Here is an 18,264-nt window from a genome sequence, read left to right as displayed (position 1 = left end):
CAGGAGGAAGTGCGGGCCGGAGACCCGACTGGTCTGCGCGGAAGCTGCTGCCGGGCTGCCCGCCATGGCTGCCGCGGCCCCGAGCGCGGGGTCCGCGCCCCTCGCCCCCGCCGCGTCCTCCCTGCCCCTGGCCGCGCTCAACGTGCGGGTGCGGCGCCGCCTGTCGCTGTTCCTGAACGTGCGCACGCCGGTGGCGGCCGACTGGAGCGCGCTGGCCGAGGAGATGGGCTTCGAGTACCTGGAGATCCGGCAGCTGGAGGCGCACCCCGACCCCACGCGCAAACTGCTGGACGACTGGCAGGGCCGCCCCGGCGCCTCGGTGGGCAAGCTGCTCGCGCTGCTCGCCAAGCTGGGCCGCGACGACGTGCTGCTGGAGCTGGGGCCCAGCATCGGTGAGGACGCGCCGCGGCCGGTCTCACCCTGGGGATCTGGGAGCTGCCGTCACCGGCCCCTGCAAACAGTCTCCCCCCCGCGAGGCCCTGGTTTCCTAGGGGTCGGGACGGGTGGGTAGGGAGGGGAGGCGGCCTGCAGAGGGAGAACCGTGTGGGACCAGTTCCCTCTTGCAATACCGAGGACGAGAGAGACCAGAGAAAGGAGAGCGAAGGGAGACAGCCTTTGTGTAGGACCAGGGTCCGAATCCGGGTCCTCTGGGGGAGGGGATGGGGGATGGGGGATGGGGGGGTGTCTGGGCTGCTTCAGGTAGAGCCACAGGGCAAGGGTGGGACTGAAAGCTGCGTCTTTGTCCCTAAGGACGTGCGCCGCCTCCCGCCTAGGCACGGGGAGAGTTGCGCCTTGCTTAGTTGGAGCCGCTGCCCGCACTGCACATCACCACGGTCTCCTGAGCCCTTTCTGCGTGCCCAGCCCCCTGTCCACATTAGCTGTGGATTCTGGAAGAAGCGGACCTCGGCTTCCATTCCCAGGAGCCCTGGGAAAGGGTGTCAGGGCAAAAGGACAGAAAGATACAAACCCGGCCTTAATGGCTTCCCAGATGGACACACCATTGACATCCCTTTGGGATGGTCAGAGCCCGATGGGGCTCAGAGCTGTCAAACCCTGGGTGACGCCAGTGGACTGAGAAACCCTAGCGCACAACATGGCCAGGGAGGTGGGACAGGGGGTGGGTCCTGACTGTGGGTGGCAGCATGGGCACCCGGGGGAGCCTGCCACACTCTCTCTTCCTCACAGAGGAGGATTGCCAAAAGTACATTCTGAAGCAGCAGCAGGAGGAGTCTGAGAAGCCCTTACAGGTGGCCGCTGTCGACAGCAGCGTCCCACGGACGGCAGAGCTAGCCGGCATCACCACACTCGACGACCCCATGGGTAAGGGCCTATGCGTCTCCCCTGATCCAGGTGGGACAGGTGGGCCATGGGACAGGGTGGTGTGTAGAGCATGACTTAATCTCTCTGAGCCTGATTCTTCACCTAAGAAACAGGAATAATAATAATAATAATAATAATAATAATAATAATAATCCTGCCTCCGGGTGGGTATGAAACTCTCATGAAATGATGTGTCTGTCTCATGGTGAATCCAGGGCTTGGCCTAGGGCAGGGGTGCTGGGGGGAGGCTCGTCTTTCCTCTGCTGGGGACAGCACTTAGTTTCTGAGTAGTGTCATCACAGGGTTGGTTTGGGGACCAGGACCAGGGTCACCTGAACTGGGGGATCCTGGCTGGCCTTCTCCCCAGCCTTCCACAGTGCTCCGACCATTATCCTTATTCTCTGCACCCAGGGCAAATGCCTGAGCGATTTGATGCCTTCATCTGCTACTGCTCCAACGACATCCAGTTTGTACATGAGATGATCCAGCAGCTGGAACAGACAAACTACCGGCTGAAGTTGTGTGTGTCCGACAGGGATGTCCTGCCTGGCACCTGTGTCTGGTCTATTGCCAGTGAGCTCATTGAGAAGAGGTTGGCTCGGTGGCCAGGGAGCGAGTGGGTGGGGTGCACGAGGCCCGGCCCCGGGACCCAGAGGCTGGGATTTCCCCAGCTGGGCCCTGTCTAGCCTGGGCACAATGGGCTCCTCCCAAGGCCGTCCCTTGGGTTGCCACAGTGCCTCCGCTCTTCCCTAGGTGCCGCCGGATGGTGGTAGTTGTCTCAGATGATTACCTGCAAAGCAAGGAATGTGACTTCCAGACTAAGTTTGCGCTCAGCCTCTCTCCAGGTAAGCTCAGTCCTTCCCTTGCCACAGAAGGGTGGGTGGGCGGGAGGGGTTCGGGAGGCCAGCCTGCCTTCCCCAAGGACTCCTGGGGGTCACGGCACACCTGGTGCCTTGTGTGTGGGTGAATGTGTGCCAGGGATGCTTCGTTGAGGGAGGGCTGTTGTTAACCCTTTGAGTGCCAACCAATATCCTAGGAACGATGCTGAAATTGCCAAGGCATTTTTGCTGATTTTACAGCAGTTTAGGAAAAAAAATTATGAATCGCAAGTAAATGAAGTTACATATTCAAAAACTTAAGGAAACCTTCACTACATTTGTTTTCATCTTTGACATATATTGTTTGCTGATTGTATTATAAAATACTAGTAGGGAAAAAAAATTGCCGACCACTGGCTAGACCAGTGATGGCGAACCTTTTGAGCTCAGCGTGTCAGCATTTTGAAAAACCCTAACTTAACTCTGGTGCCGTGTCACACATAGAAATTTTTTGATATTTGCAACCATAGTAAAACAAAGACTTATATTTTTGATATTTATTTTATATATTTAAATGCCATTTAACAAAGAAAAATCAACCAAAAAAATGAGTTCGCGTGTCGCCTCTGACACACGTGTCATAGGTTCGCCATCACTGGGCTAGACTGAGCTCTAGATGTGCTCCCAGGGCCCTGAGACTTTCAAAGCTTCACACACCTGTTCTGCTCTATCATTTTAATGGATTTATTGTTGTTGTTTTTTGATAACAGACTTTAATGAAGTATAATTTATATGCAGTAAAGTACACAATTCCTAAATGATTTGATAACAGACTTAAATGAAGTATAATTTATATGCAGTAAAGTACACAGTTCCTAAATGAATATTGCTCTGTACCGTTTTGCATAGGATTCTTGTGTCCTCAATGCCCGTGATCAATCTTAGAACTACAAACCTTCGGCATCATAAGTAATCTGCACTTAGGTGCCATCTGTCAATAAGTGAACTACTAGCATCTAATAGTGACACTGCAGGAGGAGTGCGATTGCGCTCCCGGCACTAAAAGGGTCAATCCCTGGTCTGGGCACTGGCCCGACGCCACTGCCACTGTGGGATGAGGGCCTGGTGCCAGCTCTGCACCCCTTGGCTTGCAGGTGCCCATCAGAAGCGACTGATCCCTGTCAAGTACAAGGCAATGAAGAAAGAGTTCCCGAGCATCCTGCGGTTCATCACTGTCTGTGACTACACCAACCCCTGCACCAAGTCCTGGTTCTGGACTCGCCTGGCCAAAGCCCTGGCCCTGCCCTGAAGACTGCCCTGGTACCCTGGGTGTCCGTGTGTCTGTCTGCCTGTACATGTACTTCTGCCTCTGCCTCCCACTGAGGTTGTAGGGGGATGCCTTGAGATGCCAACTCCACAGGCACATCTGCAGCCACTGCACACTTCTGGACATCACATCTCATGTCCTGCCTGGAACCAGCAGCTGCCAGTGGATGTGCCAGCTGGGACTAAGAGGCGCCATCTCTGACCCATCCACTCACCTTAGACCTCAGTTTCTCTGCCTGGTAACTCGTGGCGTGGGGAGAAGAGGCAGTAGCTATGTTCCAATCACTGTGGGAAATGGGGGGCCTTGTTCTGGGTCTCCTAGGGGAGCCAGATCTTGGCTGGGAGAGAGCTGGCTGCTGGAGCCCTAAGCTGGTTACTGCCAGGGCAGTTGCTTCCACAATGGTGCCTACACATTGCCCACCTCACACCTCACTTCCTCCTGCCCCACGGGGTAGACACTGGCCTAGCACAGAGATCCCGCCTTTGAGCCTGATTCCCCCGTGGGTTCACCTCTGTCTGCCTCTTGGATTCCTCCCAGCCTCTTTCCACCTTCAGTGTGACAAGTCCTCGGAGCGGTTAGGGCTGCTTTTGACTTCAACCCATCCAGGTGCCTGTGGTCACCTCCCGCCTCTGCCTGGCACAGGATGGGACCCATCAAGTGTGGGTTCCGAGGCTCGATCGCCGTGGTGGGATAAGCAAGAAACCTTCCTCCCTGGGCCGCCCACAGAGCTTTCCCACCGACTTCTCGTGCCTTGATTGCCTTACAAAGTTGCTTGCTGGGACTAGTTTACAAACCACATAAGAGCCTCCTGCCCCAGAGCTTGTGGGCACATGGACATACATACACATACATACATGCAAACACACACATCATTTTCCCCACTTCATTGAAACCAACCTCTAAACAGGACCAAATATGCCAGTGTTTACGCCCTCAGAGAAGCACAGAGCAGGGCAGAGAGCTGCTTGACCTCACACAGCCGGCCAGCGGCAGACGGCTGTTGTCCTTCTCTCTCTCCAGGGAATGTGTACAGCACTTAGACTCAAGCTCTCCTTTGGGGAGAAGATATCATGGTCTCAGGTCTCTGTCCCAGAGCAGACCCCAGGACCCTAAATCTAATAGAAAGTGCACCTCTTTGTTCCACCCCCAGCATGGCTGGCGCAGGGTCCCTGCCCTTGGGGTCTAGGGAGGGCCTGAAGGCCCCTCTCTGCACGGTCATGATGAAGCACTTAGCTCCATGCACCTATCCCCGCTTTGATACTGGGGAGTATTTTTTAAAGATTTCCAGGAAGTAATTCACCCCTATTTTGTATGCATTGCGAGAAGTTCCAAGAGAGCTGAGAAATGTCTGTGTCATTTCTCCTGTATCCTGGGTTTTTAATAAATAAAGACTTTTCTATTTTGGGACCAGCAGGTTTCATTTGTGTCTGGAAGGCGTTTGGAAGCGGTAACCTGGGATAAGGCTCTCCTGGGTAAGAGAAACTGGCCCCTTGGGTAGGTTCCTGTGGGTTTGGCATGAGTTTCCTGAAGGCTGGACCTCTCTTCCGAGGTCCCAGGCCTCACGGGGACTGCAGGCAGAACCAGGAATAGCCGTCTCAGCTCCAGGCACGGGGAGACTGCTTGCCCCCACCAAGTTGGCCTTCCCTGGGTTGTGCCGTGCTCCTGGGTCCTGGCCCAGCCAGTGGGCGGGGGCTGCTCTTCTGGGTTCTCCAAGGAGAGTCGGTGAACCCCCTTTCCAGCCACAGATCTCCGGAGACACTCAGTTGTCATCAGTAATGGTCATCCGTGGCATATCTACGTTACCCCCAAAGATGTTGCTCTATCTAAGTAGATCACTTTTTCACTCTTCATGCAAGAACATTTAGAAAATATACAGGAAAAAAATCAGCCATAATCCTAATCCCAGAGATAACTCTAGTGATCTTTTCGAGTGCCCAGACATCAGCACCCATAGCTTTTCCCTCAATGAGTCGTGTTACCATGACTCCTGGATGCTGAAGGCTCCCCAGCCTTGCTTTGCCCTCAGGGACTCCTAGGGAGGCTCCAAGTGTTCAGGGCAGCTCTGGACCTTCCTCTCCAGTGTTCCCTGGGGAGCAGAGCCACAGTGTGGTCCTCGCGGTGCCCCCCAGGATTTACCTTTTGCCACTGTTGGTGGTGGTGGGGGCAGTCTTTGGGTGCGGGGGGCGTGTCTCTGAGTAACACAGTGCATCATGGGAAAAGCCTCTGTTCTCTTAGGCCAGGCTGGTGACTCAAATGTGTTCACCACGCCCCCATCTGATCTTCACACCCCTTTCACCTTCCTTCCTCCAGTGTCCACCTCCACATAAGTGGCTTCACAGATACCCAGATAGTTTCCTCTTCTTAATTTTGATTTCCTCTGGATTAGACAATAAGACATTAATACAGTGTGACTTTGTTGGATCCTGGTTCAAGCAGACCAATTATAAAAAGACCTTTTTTTCATATGTCTGATTAATATCCAGAATCCTATATAATAAAAGGCTAATATGCAAATAGACCGAACGGCAGAACAACCGGTCGCTATGACGTGCGCTGACCACCAGGGGGTGTGTGCAGAACATGGCGGGCGTTGGCCACAGTGGGATGGTGGAGCAGGTGAGCAGGGGCACCAGACCAAGGCAGGTGCCAGTTGCTGTCATCGAGGAGAGCCTCTGGTGGTTACTGAAAATTCTTTGCTCCGGCGCACTGTGGTTCTGCCTGGCACTTGCACCTGCTGCCAGCGCCGGCCCCACTTGCACCTGCAGCTGGTGGCGGCTCCCAGCCCTGATCACCGCTGAGGGCTTTTCCACCTCCCCCTGCTCCCAAGGGTTGATTGGGACAGCAGCCACCGTTCGCACCCGGTGCTGGTGCCGGCCCCAATCGCTCTGCGGCATCAGCGAGTGAGAGTGGGGCAGCACTGTCAGTGCGAGGGAGCAGTGGCAGGAGCGGGGCTGTAGCGGGCGGGGCCAGACAGGGGCACAGAGCCTTGCGCCTCTTGCAGCCTTGTGGCCCTTAGTTCCTTACAAGGTGCACGAATTTGTGCACTGGGCCCCTAGTATTATATAAAGGACTATATATAACTCAAAATCAACCCAATTAAATGGACTAGGGGCCTGAATAGACATTGCTCCAAAGAAGATAAACAAATTACTAGTAAGTATATGGAAAAAATGCTCAACATCACTACCCATTAAGGAGTGGTGTCAGAAGAAGCTTGCTAAAACAGAAGATTTAAGTAAGATCCAGGGTCTCATAACATAGTACTCAAAGTGTCCAGGATTGAAAATCACTATGCTAAGAACCTGGAAAATCTCAATGTGAATGATGATACAGACATTGAAATTATCTGACAAGGATTTTAAAGCAGCTGGTGTAAAAATGCTTCAATGAGCAATTACAAACATACTTGAAACAAATGAGAGAAAAAAACAGTCTTAGCAGAGGAATACAAGAGATGAAGAACTAAATTGAAATTTTAGAACAGAAGAAAAAAAACAAAAAAACAAACCTGAAATACAAAGCTCACTGGATAGAAAGGACAGAGGAAAGAATCAATGAACTTGAAGACTGAATAATGTAAGTCACCCAAACTAAACTACAGAGAGAGAATAGGCTGAAAACAATAGAGTCTCGGGAATATGTAAGACTGTAAGAAAAGATCTAATATTTGTGTCACTGGAGTTCTAAAAGAAGAGAAGAAGGCGGAGCTTAAGAAGTATTCAAGTAAATAAGGCTGAAGATTTTCCAAATATGGCAGACATAAACCCACAGACTCAAGAATCTGATCAAATCCAAACTAGGGTAACCCAAAGAAATCCATGCCAAGATACATCATAGTCAAACCTCTGAAAACTGAAGACAAAGAGAAAATCTTAAAAGCAGCCAGAGAAAAATGACACCTTCCCTAGCATGGAAAAAACCATCTAAATGATATCAAATATCTCATCAGAAGGAAGTGGCACAGCATTTTTAAAGCTCTCAAAGAAAACATTGTCAACTCAAAATCCTGCATCCAGTGAAAACCAGGAAGAAGAAATCAAGCCCTGGCCAGGTAGCTCAGCTGGTTAGAGCATCGTCCCAATATACCAAGGTTATGGGTTCGATCCCTGGTCAGGGCACATACAAGAATCAACCAATGAATGCATAAATAAGTGGAACAACAAATTGTTCTCTCTCTCTCTCTCTCAAAAAAAATTGTTTTTTAAAAATCAATTAGAATTAGTAAAACCACTGAGAATTTATCAACAGTAGACCTACCCTTAAAAAAAAAAATAGCTAAAGGAAATTTTTGAAACAATATAAATGATTTTAAAAGAATCTTGGAACATCAAGAAGGAAGAACAAGAGAGTAAAAAATAAGTTAATACAATACGCTTGACTTCTCCTCTTGAGTTTTCTAAATTATGTCTGTTGATTTAAGCAAAAGATTCGTGGTTGTGTGCAGGATAGAGTAGGGAAGTTGATAAGCACAGTGGTAATTTCTGCTTCCAGCAGTTGCACAAGCGAAACAGAGAAATGAAGTAACTGCTGCCTGGGAGGAGGAACTCTGCAGTCCCCACCATTTCCTCTTTCCTCAAAAGATCAAAGCCCACGAGGCCCAGTTCAGTGCCCCCTGTCCTGCACCCTCATACATTTTATGTAGATAACAATATTTAAGATAGTCATAAATACGGGAGAGGGAAGGGGCTTAAAGGGAAGAAAGGTTTCTATACTTGACTAAAACTGGTAATGTCGAGACAAGCAGAACTAGGTAAGTTATATACAAACAATGTTATACCTAGGGCACCTACTACAAACATTATAGGTAAATCAAAATGAAATTCTACGTGAAATGACCAAAATTATAGAATGGAGAATAGACTAGTGATTGTCAGGAGTTGGGGTTGGTGGAGGGGGGCCGGGTTGTGGGGTGTGTTATGAAGAGGTAGGGGAGGGAGATCTTGAAGGTGTTGTAATAGTTCTGCATCTCCATTGTAGTGGTGGTTAGATCTACACAGGTTATAAAAATGGCAGAGAACTGTACAGGCACATTGTACCAATGCCGAGTTCCTGGTTTTGATATTGTACTATAGTTACAGAAGATGTATCCATTGTGGGAAATTGTGGGAAATGTCCCTGCATTATTCCTGCAACTTCCTGTGAATATAATTATCTCAAGATAATATGTTTTTAAAGAATTTAACATAAAAATGAAGTAAAAACCAAAGCCCCTGGTTGAGTATGCAATAGTTAAAGCTTAATTTTCCAATCTGTCCCCCCAGTTTTATTGAGACATAATTAACACACAACACTATATAAGTTTAAGCTGCAGAGCATAATGACTTTACTTACACATATTGTGAAATAATTACCACTAGTTAACATCCATCATCTCATACAGAATCAAGAGAGAGAGAGAGAGAGAGAGAGAGAGAGAGAGAAAGAAAAAATAATTGTTTTGCCCTGTTGATGTTTTGCCCTTAACAACTTTCAAATACACCATACAGCAGAGTTAATTATAGTCATCATGTTGTACATTACATCCCCAATGCTCATTTATCTCATAACTGGACGTTTGTACCTTCTAACCACCTTCATTCAATCCCTCCACTTCCCACCCTCATCTCTTTTTCTGAGTTTTATTTTTGTTTGTTTTTTAGATTCCACATATAAGTGAGATCATTCTATGTCTGACTTGTTTCACTTAGCATAATGTTTTCAAAGTCTATACAGTTGGCAGGATTGCCTTTTTAATGGCTGAATAATATTCCATTGTATAAACAGCTAACCCTCCACATCTGTGGGTTCCTGATTTCGAGTTCAACCACAAACCAAAAAAATACAATTAAAAAATGTTATACTGTTGCTGACGTGTACTATGTATTTAGGCCTACAATGGTTGTGTCAGGACTAAATATGTACAGTCTTTTTTTTCTTGTCACTATTCCCAAACAATACAATATGTATAACAACTATTTACAGAGTATTTGCATTGCATTAGGTATAATAAGTAATCTAGAGGTGATTTAAAATACATGATAGGATGTGTGTAGGTTATATGCAAATGCTATGCCATGTTATATAAGGGACTTGAACATCTGGATTTTGGTATCTGGGTGTGTGTGTGTATGTCCTGGAACCCATCCCCTGTGGATACTGAGGGATGACTCTATATATTACAGCTTCTTTATCCATACATCTATTGCTGAATACTTAGGTTGTGTCCACGATTTGGCGATTGTAAATAATGCTGCGATGAACATGGAGGTGCAGATATCTCTTTGACATAGTGTTTCCATTTCCTTTGGATACACACCCACACGTGGAATTGCTGGATCACATGGTAGTTCTATTTTTAAATTTTTGAGGACCCTCCATACTGTTTTCCATAGTGGCTGTGCCCATTTACAAGCCCCCTAACAGTGCACAGGTCTGCCCTGCTTTCCACATCCTGGCCAGAAATTAGCTACTATCTTGTTTTTTAAAAAGAATAATTTTTTATTATAAAAATGATCATCGATAACATATTTATGCACTAGAAAAGTCTATGTGTTTTTAACCACCATTTCATTTGGTTATGTTTTTTGGGGGCCAGTGTTTTATTGGTCCGGGTCAAAAGCAGAATATAAACACAAACTAAGCAGAGCTCTGCCCTCAGGGAACTTAAAGCCCAGCTGGAAAATAAAGGAACAAACGCAGAAATCTGAATAATTCAGGAATCAGACAACATAGTCCTCTACAGAGATACGCTGGCTTGCACCAAAGGCAGGGTGTCCTAGACCAGTAAGTCCTGTAGACAGGCCCCTGTGGGCCAGAGGCAGGTAGCTTTGAGGTGGGCGTTGAACTGTGGCAGAATTGATGCAGTAGGGACTATGAGACCAAGAAGGAGACTCAAGCAGTAAAGGGGTAAGTGAGACAGATAGGGAAAGTGAGGGCTGGGAGACTGGTGGGATGGGACCCCCCAGGAAAGCAGGCTGTCAGCGGGTCCAGGTGTCTGGGCACGGAAGGATTGGTAAGACCAGGCTGTGGAGATGAGTTTAAGTGACGATGTGCAGATAGGTTAGGGAAGTTGATAAGCACAGTGATAATTTCTGCTTCCGGCAATTGCGTAAACAAGACTGAGAGATGAAGTGACTGCTGGCTGGCTGGAGGAACGCTGGGATTCCTAAATTTCTTCTTTTCTCAGATCTGGCTTCACTAGGCCCATTGCAGGGCCCCCCTCCTAAGCACTCATGCACCAGTTCCACCTGCAGTTACCTAGCCCTGGGTTCCTGAAGGTGGGCCAAGTCCAAGAGCCCAGGAGGTGAGTGTGATGTGGTCTTCGCCATATTAGGCTCTTCTGATTGAGTATCCAGATGTGAAAAGAAGTGTGTTTTCAGATATCGGCCTCATTCACCTCAAGAGTTCCCTTCTTCCCGAGCAGCACTGCGCAGCAAAATGTGAGCCACATGTGCATTTACTCAACTTTATTGGTTTTTTTTTGTTTGTTTGTTTGTTTGTTTTAATATATTTTATTGATTTTTTACAGAGAGGAAGGGAGAGAGATAGAGAGTTAGAAACATCGATGAGAGAGAAACATAGACCAGCTGCCTCCTGCACATCTCCCACTGGGGATGTGCCCGCAACCCAGGTACATGCCCTTGACCGGAATCGAACCTGGGACCCTTCAGTCCGCAGGCCGACGCTCTATCCACTGAGCCAAACCGGTTTCGGCATCAACTTTATTGTTTTAATCCTCATCTGAGGATGTTATTCCATTGATATTTTTAGAGAGAGTGGAAAGGAGAGGGACACGCAGGGACCAAGCCTGCAACCGAGGTACATGCCCTTGACTGGAATTGAACCCGGGACCCTTCAGTCTGATGGCCGATGCTCTATCCACTGAGCCAAACCGGCTAGGGCCATACATATTTTTAAAGTTTGTTGTAGCCAGGTTGAAAAAGTAAAAACACGGGACTCTTCCCCCCTCCCCATGTGGGAGTCTGTGCTGTAAGATTCTTTCCCCTTCCCCATGTGGGTGCCTCTACTTGCTCTTCAAAAAATTTCCACCTTTGCTATAACAAAAAAAAGAAAAGAAAAAAAAGAAAGAAAGAAAAGAAAAGGAAGAAAGAAAGGAAAAGTAACAACAGGTGAAATTATTTTTAGTATATTTTATTTAACCCGATGCATCTAAAATGCAATTTCAACATGTAATCTATTAGTATATAAAAACAATTGATGAGATTTTAATTTTTTTGTCTTCAAAATTCAGAGTGTGTTTTCACTTACAGCACATCTCAATCTAGGCTAGTTTTTAGTAGCTACAGGTGGCTAGTGGCTCCTGCATGGGGCTATGAAGCTATAGGAGCTTGTTACTCAGAGGGTGGTCCCTGGACCAGTAGGATTGACCTCACCTGTTAGAATAAGGACTCTCAGGCCCCACTTCAGACCGAATTAATCAGATTCTGCACTTTAATAGGATTCCCAGGTGATTCATAGATACAGAAAGATTGAGTAGCTCTGCCCCATACATTTGGCAAGACAGGTATAGGGTACAGCTATGACTTGGAGCTATTGGGGGCTCTGTTCCAGACCACCAGGATAAAGTGAATATTGCAATAAAGCAAGTCATGATCTTTTTGAGCATCTTCCCTCAATTTGTTAAAAACTCAATATCTGTGAAGCACAGTAAAGAGAAGTTCAATAAAACGAGGTATGCCTGTACATGGGGTTTTGGCTACCAAACATCAACACTTCTCCTTATCCAGGTTCCGTGCCAGGATTTCTCTCAGCCCTGCTCCAGGCTCAGATCTAAATAAGCAGCAGCTGCCCTGATGCTGAACACTGTGATTGGTTCAGGCATGACATGTGACCCAATCTTAGTTAAGGAGACCCTTGAAATCGTTGATAGATTCCATTGTGCTTGAATGAAAAGGGCTGTTTAAGGTCAGGACCCAGCTTGGAGCATTATGGGAAAGCCTGCCAGGATGCAAAACTTGTGACTGGAGGGAAAAACAGATTCGGATAGCCTCATTTGAGTCCCTGCTTCCAGCCTTTCAGCTTAACTTTTCAGACTTGTGAACCAGTAAGTTCCCTTTCGTTTCAATTAGTTTGGTTGTGCCCTGTGGGCATGGCTCAGTGGTAGAGCGTAGACCTATGAACTTGGAGGTCGTGGTTTGATTCCAGGTCAGATCAGAGCACATGGTTGGGGCCTCCACCCCTAGTAGGGGACATGCAGAAGGCAGCCAATCAGTCTGATTCGCCCTCATCATGGATGTTTCTATCTCGTCTCCCTCTCTGAAAAAACAAAACAAACAAACAAACAAACAAAAAACTAGTTTCGGTTGTATGCTAGTGAACTACCATACTCCTCTTGTATCCAAAGTCACTGCCTGACTGTATCTCCTTCAACATTCTACCTATGCTCTCAAGGAGAACACAGTAGATCAGTTAGTGGAGGAAAAGGCAGCACAGACTTCTTTTACAGATGAATGTACACATGACCAGCCATAAGTGGTCAACTGTCAGTAGTGAAGGGACAGTCTCCAGTGGTCAGTAGTGAAGGGACAGTCTCCAGTGGTCAGTAGTGAAGGGACGGTCTCCGCTGTTCTATTGAAGGTACAGATCTAACTTGACTAGTGGGCAGTGGCTAATAGGATGGCCAACTGGTTGAGAATTTGGAAAGAAAAGGATTAGCCGATTAGTGACAAGGAGGTCCAGTGGAATGATGGCCTTCTTGCAATACATAGAGTATAAACATGTTCTTGTCCCACATAATACTCATGCAAGGGCATCTGTTGCAGATGAGATGCTCAACAGTCAGGAGACAAGGTGACCCAACCTGTGGACGTGGAATGGCCTCTTCCTCAGGTACTGGTGCTTGGTCAATAGACCCATTTACAAAGTGGCCATGCTGACAGGTAAGGAACTTGTGTGTGTGGGCTCAACAACATAGAGTTGCCCTCATCAAGCTGATCTGGCTACTGCCACCATTTTCTTCGTGGGAGGAGGTTTTAACTGCAAAATAAAAATTCTTAATAGGTATAAGTCAATGCAGGTTGTCTGTTTCTTCTTAAATAGCTTTGATAATTTGGGTGTTTCAAGAAATCTGTCCATTTCACCTAAGTTGTTAAATTTATTGGCAGTAAGTTGTTCACAATATTCCCATATCATCCTTTCAATATCTGTAAAAACTGTAATGTCACCTCTCTCACTCGTGATATTGGTCATTTATGTCTTCTCTCCTTTTTTCATGATCGGTCACACTGCAGAGATTTTTCTCAAAGAATCAGTTCTTGGTTTCATTGAGTTTCTCTATTGTTTTTTGTTTACTATTTTATTGATTTCCACTCTGGTAATTATTATTTCTTTTCTTCTGTTTTCATAGAGTTCAAATTACTTTTTTTCTATTTCTTTTTTTTATTTTTTATTGATTTCAGAGAGGAAGGGAGAGGGAGAGAGAGAGATGGAAACATCAATGATGAGAGAGAATCATTGATTGGCTGCCTTCTGCATGCCCCCTGCTGGGGATGGAGTCCGCAACCGGGACATGTGTCCTTGACCAGAATCGAACCTGGGACCCTTCAGTCCACAGGCCAATGTGCTATCCACTGAGCCAAACCAGCTAGGGCTCTTTTTTAAAAAATATATATTTTTATTGATTTCAGAGAGGAAGGGAGAAGGAAAGAGAGATAGAAACATCAATAATGAGAAAGAATAATTGATTGGCTGCCTCCTGCACACCCCACACTGGGGATTGAGCCCGAAACCCGAGCATGTGCCCTGACCAGGAATGGAACCATGACCTCCTGGTTCACAGGTCAATGCTCAACCACTGAGCCGTGCCAGCTGGGCCTTTTTTTTTTTCTTCCTATTTCTTAAGATGGAAGCTGAGGTTATTGACTTGCGACTATTCTAAAGGGCTGGCTGTAACTGGACGCATTATATGCCCACCCTATCGTTTAAAACACAAGAAAGGTTGGGGCAGGGATATATATTTACTCACCCAACACTCAGGGGTGCAAAGACAACGTAGCTTGTTTTCTATAACCTAATCTTTCCCATGAGCTCCCACCCTGTTGAGTGGGACGGGGAGATTTAGGCTTGCCAGTAAACAATAGATTAGATTTTTTGGCTCAAACAGCATCTTTGGGGTAACTTGGTCTCTCTTAAGTAAATGCTACTTCTCAGGTCTCTTCCCCTTTCATCTTTTCAAGATGGTGTCTGGGAGTGAGGCGCCCAGGAGAGGAGAGGCCCACATATGACTTGTGGTAGAAGGGAAGGGCCCCTGTGAGCAGGTTCTTGACATGCTTGGCCTGATTTCTGAGTTCTCATGGGTACCTGGTGAGATGCAAGGCCCTCATTTGGCCTTTGGGGTGGAATGCCAGCACCCAGTGCCGAAGTCTATTGTCCTAACCCCGTGGTCGGCAAACCGCGGCTCGCGAGCCACATGCGCCTCTTCGGCCCCTTGAGTGTGACTCTTCCACAAAATACCACGTGCGGGTGCGCACGTACAGTGTGATTGAAACTTCGTGGCCCATGCACAGAAGTTGGTATTTTGTAGGAGAGCTGGTATTTTGTGGAAGAGCCACACTCAAGGAGCCAAAGAGCCGCGTGTGGCTTGCAAGCTATGGTTTGCCGAGCCGCAGTTTGCCAACCACTGACCTAACCATTTGCCACAAAGTCCTACTTCTGCAGCCTTTTCATTCCAACTCTCTGTACAAGCCTTGTCATTACTGCCTCATGCCTTCATGGGGCACGTGGAAGCTTTCATTCTCCTGCAGAGACTGGACATGTATCGGCTGTCAGGGACTGGACATGGCATCCTGGTGTTCATGTGCCTAGACCAGGGGTCCTCAAACTACAGCCCGCGGGCCACATGCAAATACAAATATTGTATTTGTTCCCGTTTTGTTTTTTTTTACTTCAAAATAAGATATGTGCAGTGTGCATAGGAATTTGTTCATAGTTTTTTTTTAAACTATAGTCCGGCCCTCCAACGGTCTGAGGGACAGTGAACTGGCCCCCTGTTTAAAAAGTTTGAGAGCCCTAACCGGTTTGGCTCAGTGGATAGAGCGTCAGCCTGTGGACTCAAGGGTCCCAGGTTCGATTCCGGTCAAGGGCATGTACCTTGGTTGCGGGCACATCCCCAGTAGGGGGTGTGCAGGAGGCAGCTGATCGATGTTTCTCTCTCATCGAAGTTTCTAACTCTCTATCCCTCTCCCTTCCTCTCTGTAAAAAAAATCAATAAAATATATCTAAAAAAATAAAAAGTTTGAGGACCCCTGGCCCTCCATTTCTACATGATTGTTCCTACAGTATGTTGGACATGATGGAAAGCCAAGTGCAAGTCTTCTCCCAGCGACTTTCAGCCGCCCCCAAGCCATCCTGGGGAAGCATCCCACAAGCTCTGATGTCTTTGGGTCTTCATAGCTTCCATCTCTGTCTTGGATATTCTGTAGCTTTCCCCCTTCAAGATTAGGATGTGTGGGGAAGATGGGGAGGAGAGGTCCTTGGCACTCCTTCCTACCTGCCTCCTTCCAAATTTGCTATCCTTTGGGCCTGGTTAACACATTGTACACACCCTATGCACGCACGTTAACGGGTGAAATTACCCACCTGCACACTCAGAAAACAAAGGTTTGTTGTTGTTGTTTTCCAGCTGCAACATAATCTGCACAGCTTTACTTCCTGAAGACTGACTCGGTGCTTGTGCAATAGGCAATTAGTTCCTCATCGTTTCCTGCTTTCAGGCTGTGGCCCAGGCCTAGTGGGTGCATGAGAAGACCCAGTAGAGCACTCTTCTTTAGTAGCTACCACAATGATGCCACATCTTCCCAATTCTTTTCCTCTCTGGGATTTGGGTGGGTTAAATTCTTGGGCAGGGCATTCTGTAGGATTCTTTTACGTGATTCTATGAAAGGAGTTAATGTGGAATTTGTTATCCTCATGTCCAACTAGATGCTCTGCGGGAGGAGGCATGGGAAGATGAGGGGTGTTTTGGGTTAGCATTTACCCAAAGACAAAGTTACTCCCAAAAGACTGAGCCAGAAGAATGTGAGAAGAGTAGAGCAACACCTTCTCTGTCTGCTGGGTGGGGTGGCCACAGCGTAGACTCTGCTGTGAGGCCACAGAGAGCTCTCCCTCTGCTACGCACCCGGGAAGTAACACCGATTCTGGAGCCCGGGTCCCTGTGGAAACAGTCTCCCCTTAGCCCAGGGGTGGCCAAACTTTTTGACTCGAGGGCCACAATGGGTTCTTAAACTGGACCGGAGGCCGGAACAAAAGCATGGATGGAGTGTTTGTGTGAACTAATATAAATTCAAAGTAAACATCATTACATAAAAGGGTACGGTCTTTTTTTTTTTTTTAGTTTTATTCATTTCAAACTGGCCGGATGCGGCCCGAGGGCCGTAGTTTGCCCACGGCTGGTCTAGAGACAGACTGCTCACAGCTGTGCACGTGGAGAATCGTTCACAAATGTCTGTGCACTGCATTTCGTAGGGCATTTGATTGTCCTGAAATTTCCAACTCAATGCCCAGGCAGTCAAGGGCCTCTCTAGTTTTGGTAGACCCGAAACCCAAATTCACTTGATCACGTTGGGTGCTAAAGGCAAACGAGGCTTCACACTCCGCTGAGAATCAAAGGGAAAGCCTTAGTTTCCTTCATCAGCTTTTGCAGTAAGACATGAGGTAGTGCTACGAGCAGCAGTGAGTCAGCAGCGGGATGATGTGAACGGCATCATGCAGGTGGTGGCTGAAACCTGCTTTTCCTGAATAAGCGGACCTGAGTCAGACACACGTCAGGCGCTGCTGCTCAGCCTCCATTCCCATAATGCTTTAGGAATGCTCTGTTCCACCAACTAATAAATAACAGCTGTCAGTTACTGAACACTTACCACAAGCCAGGTACTGTGCTAAGCATTTCCAGGAATTTCTGGAGGCAAGTGTCTCTCTCTCTCTTAAGTTGATTTGAGAGAGAGAAAGGGAGAGAGAGTAATAGCAATGTGAGAGAGAAATATTGATTGGTTGCCTCCCACACAAACCCTGAGCAGGGATCAAACGCGTGACCTGGGTATGTGCCCTGACTGGGAATCGAACCTGCTACCTTTTGGTGTATGGGATGACACTCCAGCCAACTGAGCCACCTGACCAGGGCATCTTGTTTTTTTTTGAGGCAAGTTTCTTAACCTTTCGAATTTGTTTCCTCATCTGTAAAACTGGCATAAAAATCTCACGAGGCTATTTCACTGACTCCATGAGGATTTTGTTTTGTTTTGTTGGTGTTAATCTTCACCGGAAGATAGTTTTTCAATGGAATTTTTAGAGAGAGTGGAAGGAAGGCGGGTGGGAGAGAGAGAGGGAAGAGAGAGATATATTGATGAGAGAGAGACACATGGATTGGCTGCCTCCTACACGCACCCCAACTGGGGCCGGAGAACGAGTCTGAAACCCAGGTATATGCCCTTGACCAGAAATTGAACCCCGAGACCCTTGAGTGAGTGGACCAACACTCTGACCACTGAACAACACCAGCCAGTGCTACCTGAGGTATTGATATTAGCATATTGCCTGGCCCACTACAGGCACTTATATCTACTATGAAGATTTTATTGGGCTTTTAATCTGAATCTACATTATGAAACTAGGTATTAAATTCCACGCTGTCCAAATTGATTCAGTTCAGAGTGAGTTTAGAGAGTGAGGGATACCAAGTTATCAGAAGATAAATAGGAATTTTTAGTTCCTGAGTGTACTAGTGAGATAGCTGTTGTCTTTGAGTGTTTTTATAAATTACACCCCTGCCTCAGAGACTCTGACACTCCTGCCTAAGGCTGAGAA

At 47.3% G+C, this 18,264-nt stretch overlaps 1 protein-coding gene across 3 annotated transcripts; it reads left to right on the top strand.

Moving 5' to 3' along the window:
* On the top strand, window positions 1-4,872 carry MYD88 (MYD88 innate immune signal transduction adaptor). Of its 3 annotated transcripts, none has more exons than XM_070391601.1 (5): window positions 1-392; window positions 1,186-1,320; window positions 1,732-1,912; window positions 2,074-2,165; window positions 3,293-4,872. In XM_070391601.1, exons 1-5 carry the CDS (start codon window positions 65-67, stop codon window positions 3,445-3,447), a joined length of 891 nt encoding a protein of 296 aa, XP_070247702.1. In that variant the 5' UTR covers window positions 1-64; the 3' UTR covers window positions 3,448-4,872. The 3 variants fall into 3 exon arrangements, with proteins under 3 accessions (XP_070247702.1, XP_070247704.1, XP_070247703.1); XM_070391603.1 differs by having other exon boundaries at window positions 1,732-1,921; window positions 2,123-2,165; window positions 3,293-3,394; XM_070391602.1 differs by lacking the exon at window positions 3,293-4,872 and adding an exon at window positions 3,048-3,282.
* The last annotated feature ends 13,392 nt before the right edge of the window (window positions 4,873-18,264 follow it).

The sequence above is a fragment of the Myotis yumanensis genome, unplaced genomic scaffold (assembly GCF_028538775.1).
Source record: "Myotis yumanensis isolate MYYU_CA2020_CCGP unplaced genomic scaffold, mMyoYum1.0.hap1 SCAF_14, whole genome shotgun sequence".
NCBI classification, from domain to species: Eukaryota; Metazoa; Chordata; class Mammalia; order Chiroptera; family Vespertilionidae; genus Myotis; species Myotis yumanensis.
Note: the sequence above shows the minus strand (reverse complement) of the source record. Positions and strands in the feature narration are given on the sequence as shown.

What these genes read in the sequence shown, in the direction of transcription:
- MYD88 (XM_070391601.1), top strand. Translation starts at nt 65, where the DNA reads ATGGCTGCCGCGGCCCCGAGCGCGGGGTCCGCGCCCCTCGCCCCCGCC. An exon ending in CACACTCGACGACCCCATGG is followed by an intron (nt 1,321 to 1,731) that starts GTAAGGGCCTAT and finishes CTCTGCACCCAG; the next exon opens with GGCAAATGCCTGAGCGATTT. An exon ending in TGCGCTCAGCCTCTCTCCAG is followed by an intron (nt 2,166 to 3,292) that starts GTAAGCTCAGTC and finishes CTTGGCTTGCAG; the next exon opens with GTGCCCATCAGAAGCGACTG.